The sequence below is a fragment of the Camelus bactrianus genome, chromosome 8, assembly GCF_048773025.1.
Source record: "Camelus bactrianus isolate YW-2024 breed Bactrian camel chromosome 8, ASM4877302v1, whole genome shotgun sequence".
NCBI classification, from domain to species: domain Eukaryota; kingdom Metazoa; phylum Chordata; class Mammalia; order Artiodactyla; family Camelidae; genus Camelus; species Camelus bactrianus.
Genome location: NC_133546.1, coordinates 17,331,680 through 17,355,132, shown reverse-complemented (window position 1 = coordinate 17,355,132; position 23,453 = coordinate 17,331,680). Strand labels below are relative to the sequence as shown.

Sequence of the window (23,453 nt, the reverse complement as noted above, 5' to 3'; positions counted from 1 at the left end):
AAAAAACTAGATTATCACATCACAATGTGTGGCAATAGCCATGCCTACAATTCTTTTTTAGAGAGGCCTCACCTTCTAGACTTAATTTTAGAAACCTTAAGTCTAACCGACTTCTAATGAAAACCCAGTCTTTATCTCTCCTCTCTTAGCAATTTTGTTCATCTGAAAAATTTATGGGTGCAAAATTAATTCCTTCAGAGGCTTTATTAAAATAAAAATGAGTTTTGATTTGCTCTTTATCATGAAGCTGAATTTTCATTTGTCCTTTGTAGCATAGAGACCTCAGTTTTAACTTTTAAGAATTGGAAATGGGAATCCGTTCTATTTTCATCTCTGTACATTTAATTTTCCTATCTTTTTACCTAAATATGCAAGCTCATTTGATAAAATATTTACCTTAGACAATGTTATATTCCTCAAATTTTCTAAGATTTCTTCCTTACTGGCTTAACATGCCAGTGTCAAATGGGCTTTTTATTAGCTTCAGGGGGAAAAAAGACAGTGCAAAACTATGTAAACTATGAACACAATTTACCAAACTGCATAGCAGGAAGTTTCTTGAACGGCGGAAGGGATGACTGTGTGGTCATGACCAGGTAACCTGATGAACATTGTGTCTCCCTCCAAAACTGCTGGCTGAGAGGAAAAATATTGAAGATTGATGTTACATTGGTCTTCATTTTTTCTGTGAAAATGATTTTTGTCAGTTGTTTTAGACACAATCATTTTTTAAGCTTGGAAAATAACTCAAGAAAGAGAAACTTTCAGAGAGAATAGATGTACTTTTTAGTTTTAATTTTAATTTTATCTATTTTATGTACTTCTTTGTTTTATTTTTATGATCTTTTTTTGAAAAAAAATGGACTTTTTTTACAAGCAGTTTTAGGTTCACAGCAAAATTGAGAGAAAAGCACAGAGATTTCCCATATACTCTTTGCCCCCACACATGCATGGCCTCCTGTACCATCAGCACCCCTCATCAGAGTGGTACATATGTTACAACTGACGAACTTACATCGACCCATCATTACCACCCAGAGCCCATAGTTTACATTAGGGCTCAGTCCTGGTGTTGTTCATTATATGGGTTTGGACAGATGTATAATGACATGTGTCCACCATGATAGTGTCACTCAGAGTATTTTCATTACCCTCAAAGTCCTCTGTGCTCCTCCTCTTCACCCCTCTTCCTCACCCCCCAGGCCCTGGCAACTACTGATATTTTTACTGCCTCCATCAGAATTCATGTACTTTTAAAGTTTTTACTGAGAAAGCAATGTTAAAATAACAACAGAAATCTATGGGAAATTTTCGCATATTCCCGTGACCTTTTCAAATTTGTTTTTCTCTGGTCCTTTCGTTTTTACAATATAAACTTTTGTCTTACACATAACCGTAATTCCTAAATGTTGTAGTGATATTGTTGATCCAATATTGTAATTTAAGTTTTCAATTTTATCTTAGATTAAAAAAAATCTTTTTTCTTCTTCTTTTCTCTGTTTCCTTTCTCTTCCCCACATCTAAACCCTGCATTGTCAGCCTGATGCTATCCCCTCTCTACCAGTTACATGTATTTTACAGTGATGCTTTATTTAAAGTTCCTTGATGTTTATATAGGAATAAAAAGGGCATAATACATATATTCTGTAACAAGGACAGGAAAAATCAACTACTTTAGGTAAAATAAAATGAACCTACGAGCTGTTTACTCTATACTGTTATGTCCCAAATGCTGTGTCAGTGTGTAATGATATGCTGTGGAGTGCACAAGATTAATAGCATGATGTCTGTGCTCACAGAAATTTGTAGTCTTATGAGGTGATGGGACATATTCACATGATACAATTAACTAAGATGATGTAGCATCTATAACAGCAAGATAGGCTGAAATAATGCAGTGCTTAATTATGAGATGCAGAAACTGACAGGATAGGAAAGCCCAGGCTATCAAAAATGTGCTGATTGTGAGGTTTAGATTCAGGCAGGAAGACACAGTTCAGGGGGCCCTGCAGCCATGCATCTCAAGGGGGAATCCCAGAAGAAGAAGTGATGGGGGCCAACACTGTGGCAGAATTTAGGTACCAGCAGGAAAGGGTTTCAAGGAACTGTCGGGAGTGTTCCATCAGCTGCCCTGGAATTTTGGTGGAATGTATTCATCTTAACTTGGAACCCACTTAGAACCATGTCCCACCCTAGCCAGGGCTATAAGGGTTTGCCCCCACTTGAAGAGAAAGGCACTAGGAGAGGAAGAATCAATCTCTGTAGAATAAGATACTATTGTGTTTTTATGCTTGTTTTTTTTTTTTTTTTTCCTAGCTAGGGTAAAATAGTGAAGAGGAAACAATTGGAAAAGGTATTGTACAAACCAAAGAACAGAGACTATTTCACTATTGTGTATGTATATCTATATAGTTGCAAATCTGAATTCAAATTCAGAAGCCTTTCATAAGCAAGGGATATAATTAATTATTATCTGGATAAGTCCTTTTAAGACCCCTGTGCTTAGGAGGCAGACAAAATGAATCTCGATCTCTTAACACGTTGCTTGTTAGTTATGGGGCTGGGAGCAACTTTAATTTCTTTTACTCCAGAATGAGAGTCTCAATATCCTCTTCATAAGGCTTGGAGGAAGGTAAGCAGTGTACAAATAGATGTCAGTTTTGTTCTGTTTTCTTTCAGAAGAAAGCTTTCTAACCTCAAACATGTTTATTTTTGAAGATGACTTTGATCTTGTGTAAGTGACAGTAAAAAAATACAGTCTGGGCCAACAATTGCCATTGACGGATGGCCTTAAAGTCAGCTGGTTGATAGAAAAATGGGCTTTCAGAGTGTTCAACAGCTTGGAAGTCAGAAAAAAAAAATCATAGAACTAGAATGGCAATAGCACACTGTCCAGTTATCATTTCAGGGAAATGAGCATTTCTTTATTTCTTAGATATTCTGAGGGAAGTACCCTTAGACCACTACCCTAGACCAGTACTTATTGTGGTGGTAGATTTCATGAAATATAAAAGCTAGTTGTGCTCTCCTAGGGGTCCCTCATTATCTACTTTCTGTAGTTGGCTGGAGGCTAATGTACCATGTGTCTCAGCCAGTGAGAGCTGTATTCATTTTCTCCTGCTGCCCTAATAAATGATCACAAAGTTAGCAGCTTAAAAGAACACCCAGTTATTATCTCACAGTTGTGGAGGTCACAAGTCTCAGTATTACTGGTCCAGTTGAGTCGTGTAGTGCCTCATAAGACTCTGGGGATGAATCCTTCCTAAGCTCATTTAAGTTGTTGGCTGAATTCTGTTCTTTGCAGCTTGTCCTTGTTTCACTGCTGCCTGTCAGACAGCAGGTATTCCTGCAGGTCTCCCATATACTTTTTCGTGCTTTCCATATGACTGCTCCAGCAAGGATGGGTCAGATCCCTCTCGTGCTTCAAATCGCTCCTATTTGTCTTGTCCCCACGTTCCTGACCCCAGCCAGCCAATGTTCTCTGTTTTTAAGGCTCTTGTATTTTAGAATGGAGCTGCCTGGTTAATCCAGAATAATCCCCCTAATTTTAAGGTGCTCAATCTTAAAGACAAAATACCTTTGCCATGTAATATAACATTCATAGCTTCTAAAGATTTGGACATCTGTAAGGGTGCTTCTGCCTACCACAACAAGTTAAAAGCTACTACTCCTTACCCACTTTCAAAGCATATTGTCTTCATAAAAGATACTTTTACAATTTCAGTTACATTATCTTGGAGGGCCATTAATATCTATTATGCCTACAATATAACTTCTCTGAGGAGTAGCTGCTGGAATTTGAACAACATCGATGTATCTCAAATATGTGTTTACTAGTTGTTTTTTTTTTTTTTTTTTTTTGGATTCTCTCCTAATCTAAGTAACAAGTCTTTTCCCTCATCTCTGTTTTGATTCTTTAGGACAATGGTGAGGAAAGAAATTAAACATAAATTTTATTAAATACCCTGGTAGTAATGTGGGCAGGCATAGATGATGAATCATCTGTCATCTTTTGGTGGGATTCAGCTAGTGGGAGAGACTGGTTGCCTGATAAGGGATCATTCCTGTCATTCAGAATGTGCTACTCCCAGGAAAGAGTTAAACTCCTCCTCAGATGCCTGCAAACAGTGGTTGATTTGGCTACAACGGCTTAAAGAACCTAGAGACAAAACCCTCAATCCTGCGGTGCTGATTCCTACATCCATGTTTTATTACTCATCATATTTTTGCCCAGCTCAAGCAAGAAAAATCTCCCATATTCTTCTCTTTCTGTTTTTCTCTCTTGCCCCCCTCCCATGTTTATTTCCTTCAAGTCTAGAAAGATACAATGGGAAAACCTCAAGTCACACATTATTATTATAAAATCCTTGCTTTCAGGCTGATTTTCCTTCTTCCTCCCTTCTTCATCCTCCCTTTGGCTTGCTCAGTCTTCAGCCATTCCACTGCTAATTAGAATTCCTATCAGGAAGTAAGCATTGGCCGAGAGTGAAATATAGGCACATCTGATCCTAATTATTAGCCTTGATGGAAGGTTTACAAAATGAGAAAATGAAAAACAGCGACCAGCAAGAACTGGGCTCTTTAGTCTTTCTTGCTAGTCCCCAGGATTTCGGTGACAATCACAGGTAGCTGGGTGGCCTCGTCCTCAGCCAAGGGATTAACTTTAGTATAGCATTCTGCACATACTTACAATCCAAACTGGAAATGTTGGTGTTTACCTAGATTATTCCTTCTTATTGTACAAGATGAAGAACCTTGACCCAGAAAGGTTTACTGTCTGTTGCATAGCCACACAACACAAATACTATGTAAAATTTTTCATATAATGTCTAGAAATTTGACCCTATTATCCTTCTGAATACATTAGGAGAAGCCATGGCCAAAATTTGTTAATGACTTACAGTTGCATTGGTCAACATGGAAAAGCTAAGACCAGAATGCAAATCTGCTGTTCTCTCTCCATATACACTTCCCACCATCCTATGTCTGGCCAAGTGTGGAAGAGTCCCAGGGAGAGCAGATGGGCTGTAATGAGAGGGGCTATAGGGGGTGGAAATCACCTAATGTGTCATTATCTGCATCTTCATATGCTATTAGTATGCCATGATGCTTTTTTTCCCCACTAATAAATCATCATAAGCTTTAGGACTTTGTCTTGACAATTTTATTTTCTCTCAGCCCAAGACCATTCCATGGTTCTGGTGATATCTGACTAGACCTCCTCCTTGCATAAGTTCCTATGTAAAGAATTTCTCTTCATTTGAAAATCTTTTTCCCTTTGGAATTCAACCAAACTTTAATGAGAAAAATTATCCATTAAGCAGTCTCACTCTTAGAGCAAATGTAAGTCTCCAGTTGCAGAAGTCTTGTTGCAGATACTATCTGCCTTCAGTTAAGAATAATTTAGAAGTTGAATAAGAAATACTTTTCATTGACTGACATCTTGAAGATTAAATCTGAAGCCTCTTGAAGTTCATTATAGCTTCATGAATATTGTAAGGCTTTAAAACTTGGCTGTGCTTTTGAAACTCAGCCAGGAAGGTATTGATGGTTGTTAGAATTTGTATTTATGTAATGCCCTTTCTTCCAACTGATTTAAAGCACCTAGCTTATTGTTTCAGTCTATCGCCATTATATGCATATGAGTTGTTAAGTGGAGGCCTCATTCTATTTATAAGTAGGAGCCCTAAGGGTCAATAAAGTGACACCAGCTAACAAAGGATACGTAATTCTCTATTAGGCATCTCCAGCTCTGAATCCCTGTTTGGGAATAGATGCCTCTTATTTGCATCACACTGCTTTAGCTCTGCAGTAAGTCTCCACTTCTGCTTCAGCCTCATTCCTCTCCTCTTCATTTGTCCACCCACTCGATTTCCATCAATAGCTTCTTCCTACTTTAAGTTCTAGGACACCATTCTTAATCTTTAAAGTGCATGAGACTCTCCCAGGATGCTCTGGCCTCAGTATTGGTGGGGTTTTTTTGTTTGTTTGTTTGTTTGTTTTTTAATAGAACTATGATGGAGCCCAGGAATCTTCATTTTAGCAAATACATTAAAAGAGTCCAGTGCTAATAATAACTGAGAAAAGTGCCTCACTATCAATCATGCTATGGAGTGGAAAAGCTGGGAAGAGTTTTACCATCTTGAGTTTAGTGGCAATGGTCTAGATTACAGGCCATTTGTCCTAGTTAGGTTGAGTTTCTGAGAAGCAGGGCTAGAGGCAGAGATTCTTTGGCTAACAATTTATTGAGGTGTGTTCTCAAAAGAAGTAGGAGGGAATCAGGATAGGGCAGGAGAATAAGCTAGCAATGTCTCAGCTGGAGTCTGATCCAGTCTGATCCAGTCTGATCCCATGAGGATGCTCTGGAATACAGATTAAGCACAGAGTTAGTAAGGAGGCCGGCCAATTTTTTGAATTTCAGAGTAAGTCGTTCATTGGCCGAGTTCTTTTATGGGGCACAGAGGGCGCGGGTAGGTGTAGTCTTCCTGATGAGGCATCTCTAGTTTGTTTGAGAGCAAATCTTTTTAGAAGAAGGCAGCTCTGGGTTGTTATCAGTCACACGGCAGCAACTATGGTATGTGTATTCTGGCTGTAAAGGTGATCTGGGCAGGGCACCAACTGTATCTGCTACATCTCTCAGCTCAGCAAGAATCAAGAATCACCCCAACTTCTCCTAGTCTTGGGCTCCTGGGTTTATCATTTCCCCACTTTGAATCACCCAGTCTGATACCTAACTCTGTATATTTCTGTGTCTGAGTCCCCTCCCTGGTAGCTTCTATATTATCACAGTTCCTTAAATACTTGTTCTTAACAATCCCTTTTCTAGAGAAATCCTGCCTTACAACTTGGCCATTGAAAGAGTCTGCATGGCTCTTCCATTACTTCTCATTTCCAAGGTCCCAACATGAGTTCTCCCTTTCCTGCTGAAGTATTTGCCTGACTCTGTCCCTAGTTTTAGGAGGGGGTTCTGCATTGCACAGCCCCAGGGTACAATTATTACTGTGTTCTCTGAGAATGATGGCTTCCAGAGACTTGTAACATGGTAGCCCAGGCAGTACTCCTTGGGTGCAGGGTTCTGCCTCCAAATTAGTCTTCTGCAGTGGGATCAGGCTGCCCACTTCCCAGTTTCAGCTTCTCCCAGCCTCTCATTTCCCAGGTTCTGCCTGGTGAAATCCATATGATATTAGGAATGCTAGGGATGTTTTTATTTCTACTAAGTTTCCTCTTAGGTTGTAAAATCGTGAGTGGCCATCAAATGTTATTACACACTCCAGTGTATGGCAAACTGATAATGAAATTGTGTGCTTCAGCAAAATTACTTTGCTTGGTAGAGATATTGCTAAAATGTTCACAGCACAGAGTGAACAAAGTCGCTGAACTAAACGTAGAAAGTAGGGGACAGAGATATTAAGCCGGCTCCCTGGATCCTGGGATTGCTGACTGCACATGACCTGGCCTCATAGGACCATGTGATCTGAGGGGTTGTGTTCAATGGCAGAAATTCAGAAACACTGCTTCTAGCAGCTTTCCTGCCAGGAAATTCTTGTTCCACAGAGCGGTGTACTTGGTTAATCAGACTTACATTTTGTATTTACTTACAACAAAATTCACAAAAGTGAAAAAATTATAACTACTTGAAAATATTACAATAAATATCATTATTTAAATTTAAAACAATGAAGAAATAGACAGGAATACACAATTCAAAATAATGAAAGAGATTTACTCTCCCTTAGTAACCAAAGAAAACAAAAGGAATTATTTTGTACCTCTCAAATTGTCAAATATTTTACAAAATGATAGCATGTAGTATTGTTCAGGATGTGGTAAAATGGACACTCAAGTGGAGCTGAAGATAGAATAAATGGTACAATTTTTTTGGAGGACAGTTTTTTAATATGCATCAAGAGTCAAAATAAACATCTCGATTGAAAAGTTTTACAGCAAAGGATTTATATCAAAAAATGATCAGATACGGAATGATACAAACATTTGTGTACAAACAGGAAAAGTAATAAACTTCTCTTATTTCTAACCCTCAACAGATCAAATAGTATTTAAATTCTAGTAAACATATTTTTAAACACTTAATTTTTTTGGAGTAGATTTAGGTTCACAGCAAAATTGAGAAGAAGGTACAGAAGTCTCCCATATACTCCCTGCCCCCAGACATGTGTAGCCTACCCTACTATCAACAACTCCCCCTAGAATAGTACATTTTTTATAATTTATGAGCCTAAATTGACACATTATAATCACCTAAAGTCCATAGTTTACATTAGGACTCACTCTTGGTGGTATACATTCTGCGGGTTTAGACAAATATATAATGACTTCTATCCACCATTACAGTATATCATACAGAGTATTCTCACTGCCGTCAAAATCTGTTCTTTGTCTAGTCACCTCTCCCTACCCCTAGGTTCTGGAAACCTCTGATATTTTTACTGTCTCCTAGTTTTGCCTTTTCTAGAATGTCACATGTTGGAATCATATAGTATGTAGTCTTTTCAGACTGGCTTCCTTCACTTAGTAATATGCATTTAAGTTTTCTTCAAGTCTTTTGATGCCTTGCTAGTTACTTCTTTTTAGCATGGAATAATATTCCATTGTCTAGATGTACCACAGTTTGTTTAACCGTTTGCTGCTATATTCTTACTGTGGGAGGTAACGGCTCCATTTTACCGAGTTCTGTTGTGTGTGACATCAGTGGACTTCTTCATTGATGATATCACTCAAACTCAAAGTTTGGAGATTTGGAGAGCAGAGAAATTTGGGGTCGAGTGGGCATGGAAAAGATGGAACAGGGTTGAAATTACTTGGGTCTGACAAGCTGAGATATAACAAGGCTTCTCTGAGGCCTGTTTCAATTCTGAATTTCCTTTGTGACCCAAACCCCAACTAATAGTAAAACATTAACTTTGCTTTTTTTTGTGTACTTAGTTTACCTACCTTCCTCAGAACTTCGTGGGTGTCTATGGCTTAGAGTAAGACTCATGAATTTGTGTGTATTAAAAATAGACACTTAGGACTGGACAACCGTCTAGGAGATAAGACCTGGATAGGAATGATGGTTCCAGGAAGAAGCCTGAGCCTTCTATCCTGAAAGACTACAGGAATGTCCTTTGGCTCATTGTTTCAAGTCTAAAACTCTCTGACTGGCTATTTAAAGTTCAGTGAATAATAGCTATTATTATTGTTGTCTTCGTAAACCAAGTTAATAAGGCGTGGATACTTACTGGCTCCTCCACACTTGATATCTGCACCTCTGTCAGCATTTCCGCTACATCAGAAGCCCCTTCTTCTTCCATCTCCTTCTTCACTCTGTGTCTTACCTTTGATTAACAGCAGTCTTATGCCCACCCTCCTGCATAAAGCTTCCCTGTAATTCCACAGTAATTGATTTCTCTCCTCAATCCCTGTCCTTGGAGTTGGACTCACACAATTTGACTCTTTAAAATATACACACAGAGGTTGATATATGGAACCATGCAGGGCTGAGGGAGTGATTTTCAGAATGAGAATGCATTCACTGGAGTATTTAATTCTTATTCTGTTAGATAACCTAAATGAATAAGCTGGCATTCTCATTTTAATTGTATTCTAAAAACTATTAAACATTTCTATTATTCCAGGTGCTGACATCTTCCTTCCCCTTCATCCCATCAGAGAACCAAATGGACATGAGCCTTGAACACCTCTCTTCCAACAGCACCAGTTCACAAGTTTAACGTGAACATAATTTTGGTTCTTTGAAGAGTTGAAGAACTTTCTTCCTTACTGCTTCTGACTAAAATAATTGCCTGAACTCCCTCCTTTCATTTTTTTACCCATTTATACACAGTTTCTTATTTTATTTCTACAGATGTTAAGAGCTACTAATTTGACTAATGTGTTAAATAGACACTTCATTTATATACATTTGTATTCAATAATCTCAAGTAGTAGCTTATAGTCATCATATAGGTTTCCATTTGAATGTCCCTAAATGTGTTCTAACAACCGTCAGTAATAATTAAGCCTCTGTTAGATCAGGATCCTGTTCCTGAGCTGTCAGTCATTCACTGTGAGAATAATTTAGATCGTGTGTAGGAAATTGTCTAAATAACTCTTATTACTGCACGAAAATGAGTGAGGCATGTTTTCATTGCAGATGGAGTCTATTCTGACAAGATGATGGTGGTTTTGCAATTTTCAAGGCGAACAGGGGTTGTGTTGTGGTGGATTTCTGGCAGCAAAACAGCCCTCGGCCATCCTTGCTCTTTGCACCACAAAGTTGACTTGGGCTTGTATCTCCATCACATTCTGGAAGCCAGGTGAAATACAGACCAGCAATAAACCACAATATCCCTTGATACACAAAATCTGCTTTTCCCCCAGACCAATGTTACATGAAGAATTCCACAAATAAATTTTTATGCGGCTCCAGTCTGTGTGAGCAGTTGTAGGCATACCTGGTGATTCTGATTCAGCAGTTACTGAGGCAAAGAGAAATCACTGCTGCCTTCACTTTATAGTTCTGTGAGCTTTCAGGGGGCACAGCTGAAAAATCAATGCCAAGTGTTCTTAGAGAAGATATTTTTAATGATTTTCCTTTTGATCTCATCACTAAAAGAAGCTGTCATATTTGATCAATGTGGCAGGGTCATCCTGATCAATCCCTTCCCTGGTTTTCTCTTCCCAAATATTTCTGAGCACCTACTGGGTAAATATACATGTCCTGGTTCTAGTGCTCATTTCCCAGCAAGCTAATCTCTGTGTTGGCCTTCTTATCTCTAGTTAAGGGTAGAATTCACCTCTGCTGCTGCCTTTCAGTGGAGGGGTACCAGTGCTGTATTTCTAACCTTACTCAGAGTGTTGTGACAACTCAGCATGCCCTGTGTTAATGAGGAGGCTTCCTCCTTCTCTGTTGAGTTCATTTGAAGAACAACACAGAGTATCAGGCTTCAAAATTGTACAGTGCTTTGAATGCACATGCACAGCTGTTTAACCCAAAGCATGTGCAAGCACACACGCACACACACACTCACACACTCATACATGGGTAAGAAAGAGTTCTGCTCATCACTGAATTTCACATCCAGAACCAGAATTGCCCTCAAATAACATAGGCTTTGGTATAAATCTAGTACTTCAGCTTAGATTGCTTCTACCTTCATGATGATTTACAGGTATCCATTGTCCCTTCTTTCAGTCTTGACTTGGTCGTGATAAAACCTGTCCATCATTTCTGCTCTCTCAGTCTTGAACCTTAGTGGTGAGCCGGTGCCGAGATCTCTGTAACTTCACCTTCTCTCTAGAGTTGGCTACTCATTTATGTGCTTTTGAGAATCAGATAGGTACACTGAAATATGGGGAGGCACACCGATTTTATCTAAATTCCAAGTCCTAACTGAAGGTAATTTTCTTTGTTACACTAGAAAAAGTTCAATCTGAGTACAAAAATGAACAGGGAATAAGTGTAGACAAAGAATCATCTTGACCACATTTGTGTTTGTCTCAGATCCTCATCTAAGAATAACTAGAAACCATCAGGGAAAAATCTTGATACATTGCTCAGTTATTTCAGTCCGAGTGAATCCCATGATTGAGGCATCATCCAAAAAGCGTGTAACACCTGGCATCCTAGGAAGCACTAAAAAGTCCCACAGTCCACAGAAATGCAGCCTCAGAGATGCTAAATTCCATATGTTCCACAAGTGCATTTTTGATGAGTGTGTTTGATAAGCTTGAGCAAGGTCAGTTTGCAATGACTTAACCCCAGAAGTCTAAGTAGCAATCTAGGTTATCGACAGGCGCCGAGCATGGGTGCTGCTCGGGAGAGTTCCTTGTGATACTTTGGAGCCTCCTCAAAGTTTGTTCTTCTTTTGTGCCTTCCAAAGTGATATTACCAATAAAGACTGTGTGCCTTCCTCAAAGGCCACTTGTTTAGTTGGATTCTTAAGTTACTATTCTGTAGGTATTTCCCCCTAGAAGCAGGTGTACTTTCAACTTTTTAAATGCTTGGACAACAATTGTGTCCAGAAGAGTTGACCTGCAGCAGTCTGGAAGTGCAGACAATACCTTGGGGAATCAGTTAATAGTTTCTTGTGGTTTTTGTCAGTCTGATGGTCATACAATCTAGAATACTGATTCTTAGTGATGGGTTTCCTTCTGAACGATTTTTGTCAGTTGGATTTGGCCTTCTCTATGTAGTAATGAGCAGAGCATCTATAAGGCAAAATCCTGCCTCTGTATCGACATCATCCACATGAAATAAATCAGGACAACCTCACAGTGTGACAAATGTGTGGGCGTTCTCTTCATACGTTACATATAATCTACAATCAAAGTCAAATCTCATTCCGCACACACAAACATTTATTAATACAGCATCAAATACCACTTCTGTCTATGAGCCTCCTGAATGTAGTGTCACTCGGGTTACAGCAAAGCAAGAGAGAGAGCAACGTAGTACCTAAGAGTAAGAGCTCTAGAGGCAGCTAGGTGTCAGGCAGTGTGACCTTGGACAAGTCCTTGGATTTCCCACTAGTAAGCTGCAGATAGTAATATCACTTATTTTATAATTCACTGTGAGGTGACGAGATAACATATGTAAAGCACCTGATTACATTCCTGTCACATGGCAAGCATTCAATCATGTTTCCTCTTATTAACTGACACTAGTCCAGGTTGGATGCTAATGCTTGTATATATTTTTTAAATAAAATTTGTATTTTAGAATAGCTTTAAATAAAAGTTGCAAAGATATATCAGGGAGTCCTCATATACCCTGCACTCACTTTCCCATCTCATAGCACTCTGCTATGTTTGCCACAATGAGCCAACATTTATACATTAACTAAACTGTATTTTTTCATATTTCATCAGTTTTCCTTTTTCTGTTCCAGGATCCCATCCAGAATATCACGTCATATTTATTTTTCTTGTCTCTTTGGCTCTTCTCAGCTGTGGCACTTCTCAAACTTCCCTTGTTTTTGATGACCTTGACAGTTTTTAGGAGTAATGGTCAGGTACTTTTGTCAAATGCTTCTAAGTTTGAGCTTGTATTTCTCATGGTCAGACTGAGATTATGGGCTTTGGGAGGAAGACCACAGGGGTGAAGTGTCTTCCTCAACACAAGAGTACATCCTATCAATTTATCACTCATGATGTTAACATTGATTACCTGGCTAATGCAGCATTTACTGGGTTTCTGTTTCTATATCCTTTTTTTGGTACTCTACTCTTTGAAAGCAATTCACTAAATGTATCCCACACTTAAGGGGTGGGAAATTGTGCTCTACCTTCTTGAGGGCATAGTATCTATATAAATTGTTTGGATTTCTTCTGTGCAGTAGATTTGTCTCTCCCCCATTTATTTTTTATTTATATCAGTTTGGACTTGATACTATTTATATTTTATACTTTGGTTTATAATGCAATGCTATATTATTTATTTTCTTGCTCAAATTGTCTCAAATTTGGCTATTGGGGGATCTTTCAGTGACTCTTGTGTTCTTTTGACATATCTCTATTTCATTTTTTAGGCACCTCCTTATTTTCTGGTACTACAAGATTTTTCCAGCGTATCTTTTATACATCCTGCCCCAGCCCTACAATTAGTTATTTCTCCAAAAGCATCCTAATCTCTTTTATTAGGAATGCTGTTAGAATCCAAGATCTGGGCACTGGGTATGCTTGTTACTGTCGGAGTGTTGTTGCTTCAGTGGACAAAATATATACCAGTCCACATATAAACATACATGTGTGGTTATTTCTCTATTAATTCAGCAGTACATGTATTAAGCTAAATTTAAATTTATATTGATGTCTTTACCTCAATTCCAGTACCTGGTTTCTTTGAACTTTTTCCCTTTGCTTATCAGTAACCTTCCCCACTCCAACTGTGATAACCTCAGCTTCCGTCATTTGTCATCCACTTAGTCACTTGTTTTTTCAACTTTGATATATATGTGTACAGCTATTTTAGAATTTTTAATCCATACCCCATAATAAATAACGGCCAACTGGAATATAGTGCTTCTATTCCACTCCTGAATATAATGCTAAGAGTTGTATCAGCCCTGTGACCTCTCAAGACAGCCCTTCTTATGGAATCTATATTTGGCCTTCTTGTTTCTGTAAATTTGCCCTTCACAACCTGAGCAGAGTGGTAGACATATTTACATAAAGTCTGAGTTTACATAAAGTCTGAACCCTGTGTTTGTTTCAGCGCAGACCCTGCTAAGAGTCTGTATGTACTTGACAACGTTAATCTTAGGAGCTAATCTTTTAATTTCTGTGACAGTTATTGACTAAAGTCTCACAAGCTCTTATTCTTATTAGGCCTTTAGGAATTCCAATTTGATTCTTTCAGAAGATGCTGTTGAAAGACGCCACATAAAAGGCAATGTGTCATTCAAGAAATCCCAACAATTGCAACGCTGGGACAAATAGTGTTTTAGTCCACATGGGCTGTTAAGTCTACATAAAATATCAATGTAAAATGTCAACTAACAGTGCCCCAGGGAAATGAACCATACATGAAAATCCACAGTATATCTCGTTCTTAGGTGATGCTGGCAGGGTAATAAACCTTGTGGCCTATATTTAACCCCCAGAATCTGTGCAGAACATGGACGCTTCAGTTCCAAGCTCCTGCTTTACCACTTGGCATATGAATTCCAGGAAAAAGGCTGAAGAATATGCTATCCTTTAAAATGTTCCAAAGTACTTTTTATACACAGCATTTTGCCAAGTTATAAATACTGTATAGTATTAACCAGAAAGTCAATCATAGAAGGGGATTTACAATGCTAACTCCATGCATCATTTAAGGTTTGCTTTTGTAATCAGCGAGACCCTATACTGATTACCAGGAGATGTTATGTTAGATTCTAATAGGTCAGAGATAAGTAGAGTTTTCACAAATAGTTCCTTTATTTCTGGAAAATCCACTCTGACCCACCAGCTCAAGGTAAAGACTGCAATGTGAAGCTAGAGATACCAAAAAAGGACAAACCATTGACAAGAACTCAAAATTGGACCATAATAGCATTAAACCATGGAACTCCCTTTATGTGTAAAAGGAAGCATGTTTTCTATCACCCACAACAATAAGTAGAAATGGTGCTATGAGCATGGGTGTGACTCCTTAGAGTTTGGAAGAAGCCAAGATGAATAAGCTTGGCAAGGATTCTAACCCAGCAGGTCGCTGAAAAAGAAGTTGGTTCCTGATGAATTTTAACGGCACCCTAACTTCCCACACTGGCTGAAGCAGCCAGCTCTCTGTAACATACGCCATCTCTATGATTACCTGCCAAATGCTCACTGCAGACCTGCAAAGATTAGTTGCTCCAGAGGGAGTGGTTTATAACTCCATGACACTGTTTTGTGCCAGATCAATAAAGACAAAGGCACATGACAAGCTGCCCTTATTTTCTGTCCGTACAGACACAAAGGACCCCGCAGTTCCACCGAATGCTGCTGACTGGTCCTCAGCATCACTTAGACACCCCAGGGATTGTCCTCATTTGTTTTTCACATAACACTATAATTTTCTGAAATATGAATTAGCTGCAATGCAATTGTATTTTCAGGGAATTGAAGGTTTCCCATACATTATCGTCAATTTGCAGGGAGCTTGCTGTTCCTGTGTCATACAATGGGGGATTTCTCTATTAACAATAGATTATAATGACGTAGTTAGAAAAATGTCTGTATTGTTCACATATGTTAAAACCAGGTGGTTTTAAGCAATAGAAATTCAGCTAATAATAACAGTGATGATAAAACAGGCTCAAGTAGATGATCCTTCCTTTCTTCTTTTCCATCCTACATAGAAGTTAATTTACATTTTAATAAACTGAATAGAAAATAATGGAAGGGTCATGTTTTTCTGTGATGTGAGCAGAGAGTACTTTTTAGGGAAAGAGGAAAATATGGAGTCAGAGGACACAAAAAATTCAAAGATTCTAGTCTAGAGCATGAACAAGGCTAGACTGTTGTGAATCTTATCACAAATTCTCCCTGGGAAAAGATAAAGAAAATTTAACAGTCCAGGACTTCAAGAAAAATTGAGGGCACTTTAGTCCTATGAGGTCATTATTTTAAAAATGACCTGATTAATCTTCCCTCAATTAATCTAATACTCGGGTCATTTAAAGGAACATGAGTTTCATTTTCTTTGCTTGATATGTTAACGATATAAAATAATTACAATTCTTTCTATTTCACTCTGAATTAGATTGTATCAAATTATGTATTGAGTATAAAATGCTGTCAGATAAAAAAGGCAGTGGAGAGCTAAAGCTAAGAAATCAGAAGAATGTTTTCTCCAGGGACAGTTATGTTTTCTGATGTTTCCCAAAACATTTCCTTGTTTTATGGTGAGATAGAAGAATACTTGTTTTGTTTCTTGTTATTTTGAATTTAATACTGAGGGTGTAGACTTGAAAAGACAGCATCACTAGACCCACATGCATAGTGGTAGGTTAGCACTAATGAAATAGAACAGGCATCAACAAAAGTACTCTCCTGGGGTTCAACATTCTTTCAGCTTATTTTCTATATTTTTCCACTTTGGACTTTCAAACTGAGGTGATATTACTAAAAACTCAGAAAAATAAACATCAGACTGATTGTTTTTGCTAGCCAGTGTCTCACCGTCTGTTATAGGACTGTTCCAGCAGGTGGGCAGGGCTGCTGTTGCATGCATAGGCCACTTGGCAGGGACCAGGTCCAGCCCTGGAGGCCACTGCCTCTGTCCTTGGTAGCTGTGTGGCTTTGAATTCAGAATCTCTGGGACGTCAGTGGGACAGCCAATGTACTTCTTTCCCAAGTTTGAATCCAGCTAAGGAGTAGACTCAGAAGTGAAACAGATGGAGATAAAATATGTTTTATTAATAATATGATTGCATATGTAGAACATTCAAAAGAATTTATAAAAAATTAGAATCAATAAGTAAATTTAGCAAGCTTGCAGGATACAGGGCCAAAATAAAAATATCAATAGTATTTCTCTGTACTGGAAATGAATATTTTAAAAATATTTTCAAGGACGTCAATTGTAGTAGTAGCATAAAAATCAAACACCTACAATCTGCACACTAAAAAATTACAGAACATTGCTGGGGTAAATTAAGGAAGCTCTAAATAAAGGGAAGCCTCTGGAAATGCTCCATATCGTGATCTGGAGAGCAGTTACATGGGTATGTACATATGTAAACATTAATTGAACTGTAAAGATTTCTGCACCATATGTGAGTTAAAACAGTAAAAAAAAACTTTTAAAAGTTAACAACAACAAAAAACTGGATTAAGGACGTGGATCAGATGTGTGGCCACAATAGACTTTTACATACTAGACACACAATACTTGCCCAAAAGCACAGCTAGACAGCTACAGCCCACATTTACCAAAAGCTGGAGAACCAACCAGAACTCTGAGAACTGACAAGTGCAAGACTCCAGATGAGAGGGAAAGAGGCTGAGCCAAACAATCCAGGTTTCTTTTTCTCAATCCCCCCAGTAAAATGCATTACTCTTCTCTTTCCATTAGGTAAGACAAAAGGCCTGGGGTGTTATTTAATAGGAGTCTCTTCACAAAGAAGCAACTGAAAGGAAAGGAGGGCATGTCTCCCCAGTCGTGACTTCACTTCTCTGTGCTTTAATCTTCGTGCTTGTAAAGTGGTAATAATAGAACTGATCTCACACAGTTTTGCAAGGATTGGGGAGAAAAAAACAATACATGTGAATGACTTTGCTAAGTACCAATAAATGTGGAATTGGAGAAGCAAAGCATGGACACTTTAGAGAGGGAAGAGATCTTCAGAAGGATAATCTGATCCACTTCTGGTATTTTTTAGATTAGGAAACGGAGGCTCAGGGAGGTCTAGACCTGGTCCAAGCTCCACAGCTCCCTGGAAATGCGCTGTTGATTGTTATAGCGGAACTGCCTCCAGGTCCCAGGAGTTCAGGTGCCTAGTCCCGAGGTCTTTCTGCTAGACCATTCTGCCGAGTAGCCGTTCTAAGTGGCGGCAGGTAGACTTGCCAACCCTTCTCCCAACAACCATGGAGTTCCTGTTTTCAGTAGGTACATGCTATGTTTCTACCCCGTGGAGCCTCTGTGGGCTGCTGCACTCAGGCAGCAATTTATAGCCCTTGTTGTGCTTTTGCAGTAAGAACAAGATTACTATTTAGAATCAAGGTAGCTATTTTCACAATCCACTGCGAAGCAGTTAGGCAGGTATTCTTTTGAAGGTAAATAAACACAGTCAGCGCAATTATTTGATTCCATTTAGTATATTAGAAAAGGTAATGGGTTAATGATACCCTAATGGCCCATAACAGTTAATGCACCACAAAAAGAATGAATCATAAATCCCCTTCTCACTAATAACTCCGTGACTAGTGTTATAAAAAGGCACTAAGCCCTAGGGAATCAGTGTTTTCACCTGCCTACCAAGTGACAATATCATTAGTTTGGATTCTGTATTCACTGGTCACGAAAATATAGGATCTTTGGGGAACAGGAAAACCTGTAATGTATTCTGTTTGTTTGATGTTAGATCTTTGCAACCTCACCTGGGGGAGTTGTTATGGCAAAGAAGATGGTCCTGTAAAATCCGGGGGACTTTCTAACCGTGTGCTAGTTCATCCTGAGCTGGGGTAGTAGCTGAAGAGAGAGTTCTTACTGATGGCAGGTAGCACCCGCTTCCGGTGCAGACCCAGCGGAATGACAGGGTAGGGAAGGACATGTACCAGTTCAGATTGACACAAACACAGAAGCTGTTTGTGTTTCTTTTGGAAAGGGATTTGACTTATACGTATGCCCTGAAAACACGTGCCTTGCCTCCTGGTTCTTTCCCTCTATGGTAAATACTGACAGGACGGGCTTCTTTGTCATAATTTTGGGTTAATAGATTGGGAGCCAGTAATTCTAGTCAGAGAAAGAGCTGTGCACACATGGAATAATTCCAGGAGGATGCCCAAAAAAGCCTGACAATGATACTGGTGCACAGCAGGGCGCCTTGTCCTCAGTCACCTGGCTCCTCTGTAGATTTCTGTATCTGCACCCACATTTCCCCTGAATTACCGAAAGAACAACTTATCTAGGGACCATTTTGATACCATTGCTGTTTCCTTACTTATAAATGGTGAGATCAATATCTATTCGGCAGGATTTTCATGAGCTCATTATTTGAGTTTTGAATGTAATAAACACAAAAGTTCATAGCCATTATTATTATTATTATTAACGTGTGTATTTCCCATTAAAATTAGATAAATGTAAAATTAGTTTAAAATAAGAATAGTCCACTAGTTATTTATTATATATGTATACATAAATGTATATATATTTACATGTGTTGTTTTATATGTATATATCCCATAATAACTACAGTAAATAGATACAGTTAGAGATCAGCATGGCTCAAGAAATGTGTCACTGTTTGACCAATTTTCTTTGTTTACACTTGTGTTTATGGAATAATTATTACTCACTTTACTCACAGAAGTAACCTAATTTGGACAGTAAGTTATGTAACAGCCCTAACTAAGGATTAAATGGAAATCTTTGATCTCAGAAAAATCTAAGACCAGTTATAGTCCCAACGCCAATGAGTAAGGCATCCACTAGACAACCTGGCTTAAGAAATTTGTATTGGAGACACTAACATTTTTTTTAAAATATATAATACATCTTCAATAGCAGTTACCAAAACAAAGACAAAAACAACAAACTCAGCAGTCATGAGATTTGTCCCTAAAAGGGAACTTTGCACTTGGTAAGGAACATTATGTGTTTATTCTCATGTTTTCTTACAGTTTGCTCCTGGGGTTGACATTAATAGCTGCAAGTTCAAGTGGATGGCTTTCGTATTGACTAGAACCCTTTAAGTAGCTGCTGCATTAAAGGTTATTCTGCTATTCAGTTTTTGTCTATTTTTTTTCCTTTTCTTTAACTCCTGGTAATTTCTCTAGTTCTCACAGCTTTTACATTTAACTCCAGCACTTGGAGATTTCAGGCAGTTTTTAAAGGCTCATTTAAAACTTATCAGACAGATGGCATAAATTTATCTATTTTATATCCTAATGTGAAAAAGAGGGAAAGCAAACTAACATTAAGACCTAGGGGTTCCACATGACAAACATAAATTACCTTATTTTGATGACTTCTGAATTTTTGCAAGGAGGATATTTGCTTTCTGCTTTATATAACTTTTCTGTACTTACTCTGTGCAGTTTGATTTTAAAATGTCTTTTCTGCCTCTCTTCTATTTCCTCTCAGAAAGTGTTCTTTCAGTTAGGAAAATATTACTTTAGCAAAACACCCTTTTAACAGTCTCCTTTTAAGCAGCACTGGAAGATGAGTTTTTCCTCCCTTCAATCTGGCCTGGGCATTTTGTATTCACTCTTAGGGTAGATGTACATGTATCTTTTTTTTTTTTTTTAACATTTTCAACTGTACCTAAATAGATTAACCTTAAATAGAACTCTTTAGAACTGTCTTATTTCATCTCAAGCTCAACATCAAAGTCAAAACTCTTTACCATTTCTTCTAAACACTTCAAGCTCTCTAACTTCCTAAAATACTCTCTGCTATTCTCCAGACCAGGAGCCTTGGGGTCCAGTGACCCATTTAGGCTGTCACCTGTGGCATAGGTAGAAATGATGGCAGAGTTTTTGAAGTTCACAGGTAAAAGCTATAGGTTAAAATTAAATGTGCAGTATGACTCTTACATTAAGAAACATTTTATTTGAATTTCTAATAGTAAATCTGATTCAGATATTTCTGTACTGCCAACCATATGTAAGGAGAAATTTCATACTACCTAGTTCGTCTTCTTACTCTAGGTTTTTGTGGCCCTAGAGATGATAAAATTAGTGGAGTCATCAAAAGAAAATATTGAGGTTTAGATAATGCACAAACTGATTTACTATGGATTGTGGATTGTTACAGAGGATATAAAAAATGGGGTTTTTTTCAGTACTGTGACATAGGGAGACTTTTTTAATATAAGTCTCTGGGAACCTAGAGGGAATAAGAGTTATTTTCATTGCTCCTTAAGGATTTCATTGCAATATGTGAAAGTTCTTTATTTGCACCTCTATGGCATTTGCTTTGCATGTTATAAAGCCGTTATTGAATTCAGAAAATAAAATGGAATAAACTATTTGCAGTAGAATACACTAGAGCTAGTCACAAATACAAAGCTTGAACAGGTAGGTTTGGCTTCCCCTTCCTCTGAGAGCCCTGAAAATCATTTGAGAGTTAAACATGCAGGTAAAGACTTCATTACTGCAACCTCATCATGATCTGCTTTTATGTTACAGGCAATGAAAGCTTAGAAGAAAACTATGTCCAGGACAGTAAGATGGGGTTTGTCATCAACGCCATCTACGCCATGGCACACGGGCTGCAGAACATGCACCACGCCCTCTGCCCCGGCCACGTGGGCCTCTGCGATGCCATGAAGCCCATCGATGGCAGCAAACTCCTGGACTTCCTTATCAAGTCCACGTTCGTCGGCGTGTCTGGAGAGGAGGTGTGGTTTGATGAGAAAGGGGATGCTCCTGGAAGGTAAAGCAGTCTTTTCCGTAATGGATCCAAATAACCTTGTTATCTTCCCTGAGCCAGACAGGTGGATGCTCTGGTTCCCTTTGGTTCCATGGTTTCTAGGCACCACAAGGATAGATACAACTGGACAGCTGAAAGGACAGGGCTAATGTCAGATGGAAATTACATTATAAAGCATTGAAAAACTTACTGGTGAATACGCTCTCTCCTGCATCCTGCCAGTGCCACCACCCCCTACCCAGCAATCCTCCCTGCTCTCCCCTCAGCATGCCTGTGACCCCCCTGCAAGGCCAAGAAACTTAAGAGATTATGTCAGATCAGCAGAGCCCCCCCGGCACTGCTGACACCAGGCCAGCATCTTCCTGATGGATTGGTCTCAATGCCATACTGGTCGTGGAATATTTTAATAACACACCTGCTTACAGAGCTTAATACGTGAAGAAGCCAAGTCCCACTAGGCACCCCCTTCCTCAGGCTAACTCATGTTCCTGCTAACACGTCTCGTGGAACAAGAAAGGAAAGAATTTTCCATCCGGCATCGCTTTTGAGTCTCTATGGCTTCCAAAGAATTAATCAAGAAGCAAAGAAGAATTAAATCTAACTAACTGTATGCATTTTCCCCAAGTTACTTTATATACAGTGTTTTCTGCAGCACTTGTTTTCGTAACTCCAGTCAGAGCTTGTGTACTTGGTACATGGAGAATGGGATCAATGTGAAGAGTAGTTGTGTTCACGCATGGGGATTTTCCAAGGCAAGGGATAATCAGAATAGTGGGGTAACAATTCCGACCTGCAACAGGAAAGAAAAAAAGGCACTCAGTTTGGCTGCTGCAGTTTGCCCACAGTCTTGGTTGTTTTTTTTTTTTTTTTTCATAGGCCCTGTTATCTTTCAGTACATGATTTTGCAGAATGAGAGTTTAGAAAAGCATATGTTGTGATCAAATGGAACATCCAATCATTTAATCCTCATTTCTATAGGCATATTATTTCCTCTTTTAAAGATGATAAAACTGAATGTCAGAGAAACTAAGAAACTCATTTAAAGTCACCCAGAGAGTAGCTGGTAGAGGCAGTATGGTCTCAATCGGAGGCTTGTAATCTTTTTGCCACAACACGCTGCCTTTTAGCTAATCCTAAAATTAGGCAAAGTTGCTGGCAACCTTCTTAATGGCATTTCAAAAGTACTGTAATAGACTATTTGACTCTAAAAACTTACCCACATATCTCTTTCATATAAACTTAAAGTTCTATGTTTAGAGAGTGCCTTGTGGGGCCCGAGTGGCTTCTCCCTGTTAAAATCCAGCAGCTCAAGGAAGGATAAATGATAAAAGTGATTGTCAGAAGTTAAAGCGACGATTTTATCAGATTCCTTCCAAACTACCAGTTAGGTAGGAGCAGATTTAGATGAAAATGAGAGAGGGAAGGAGGGAATGATGCCAGATCTGGGCATGTGGGAAGCTCCAGGTGCTAAGCACCTTAGGAAATGGTACCAGAAGGAAGAAGTAGGCCTAAGATTCAGAACACTGACCACCCCCTACAACCCACTTTTAAACTCATGGTTGTTATCCTGGGTTCTGCTGGAAACCAGGCTGTGTAAAGGATTAGATTTGGAATGGAACCTTCCTTCCTTCATGATTCTGTGCAATAACACACACAATGTGCCCAGGACAGGGCCAGATGCATTTCCCACACTCTGTAGGTGTGAGTGTCCTCCCCTTCTCTCTATTTGTAAATTATCCAAAATACAGGCACACAAGTTTAGCTGGTTTCTCCTCCATCTTTTATTGCATGTTTAAATAATGAGCTTTCCCTTGGGTCCCTCTTCAAGGATCATTTCCTCATGCTTGGTCAGCTTAATCTGTGTTCAGTTTCTATTCCAACCACTTTC

The 23,453-nt window shown here is 38.8% G+C and overlaps 1 protein-coding gene across 3 annotated transcripts in view; it reads left to right on the top strand.

Annotated features, from left to right (window-relative positions):
- GRM1 (glutamate metabotropic receptor 1) overlaps positions 1 to 23,453 on the top strand; it is a 348,044-nt gene that overhangs the window by 261,063 nt on the left and 63,528 nt on the right. For all 3 annotated transcript variants that reach the window (XM_045524657.2, XM_074368924.1, XM_074368925.1), the window contains exon 4: positions 21,322 to 21,568. In XM_045524657.2, the coding sequence (XP_045380613.2) occupies positions 21,322 to 21,568 (247 nt within the window). The remainder of the gene's footprint in view (positions 1 to 21,321; positions 21,569 to 23,453) is intronic.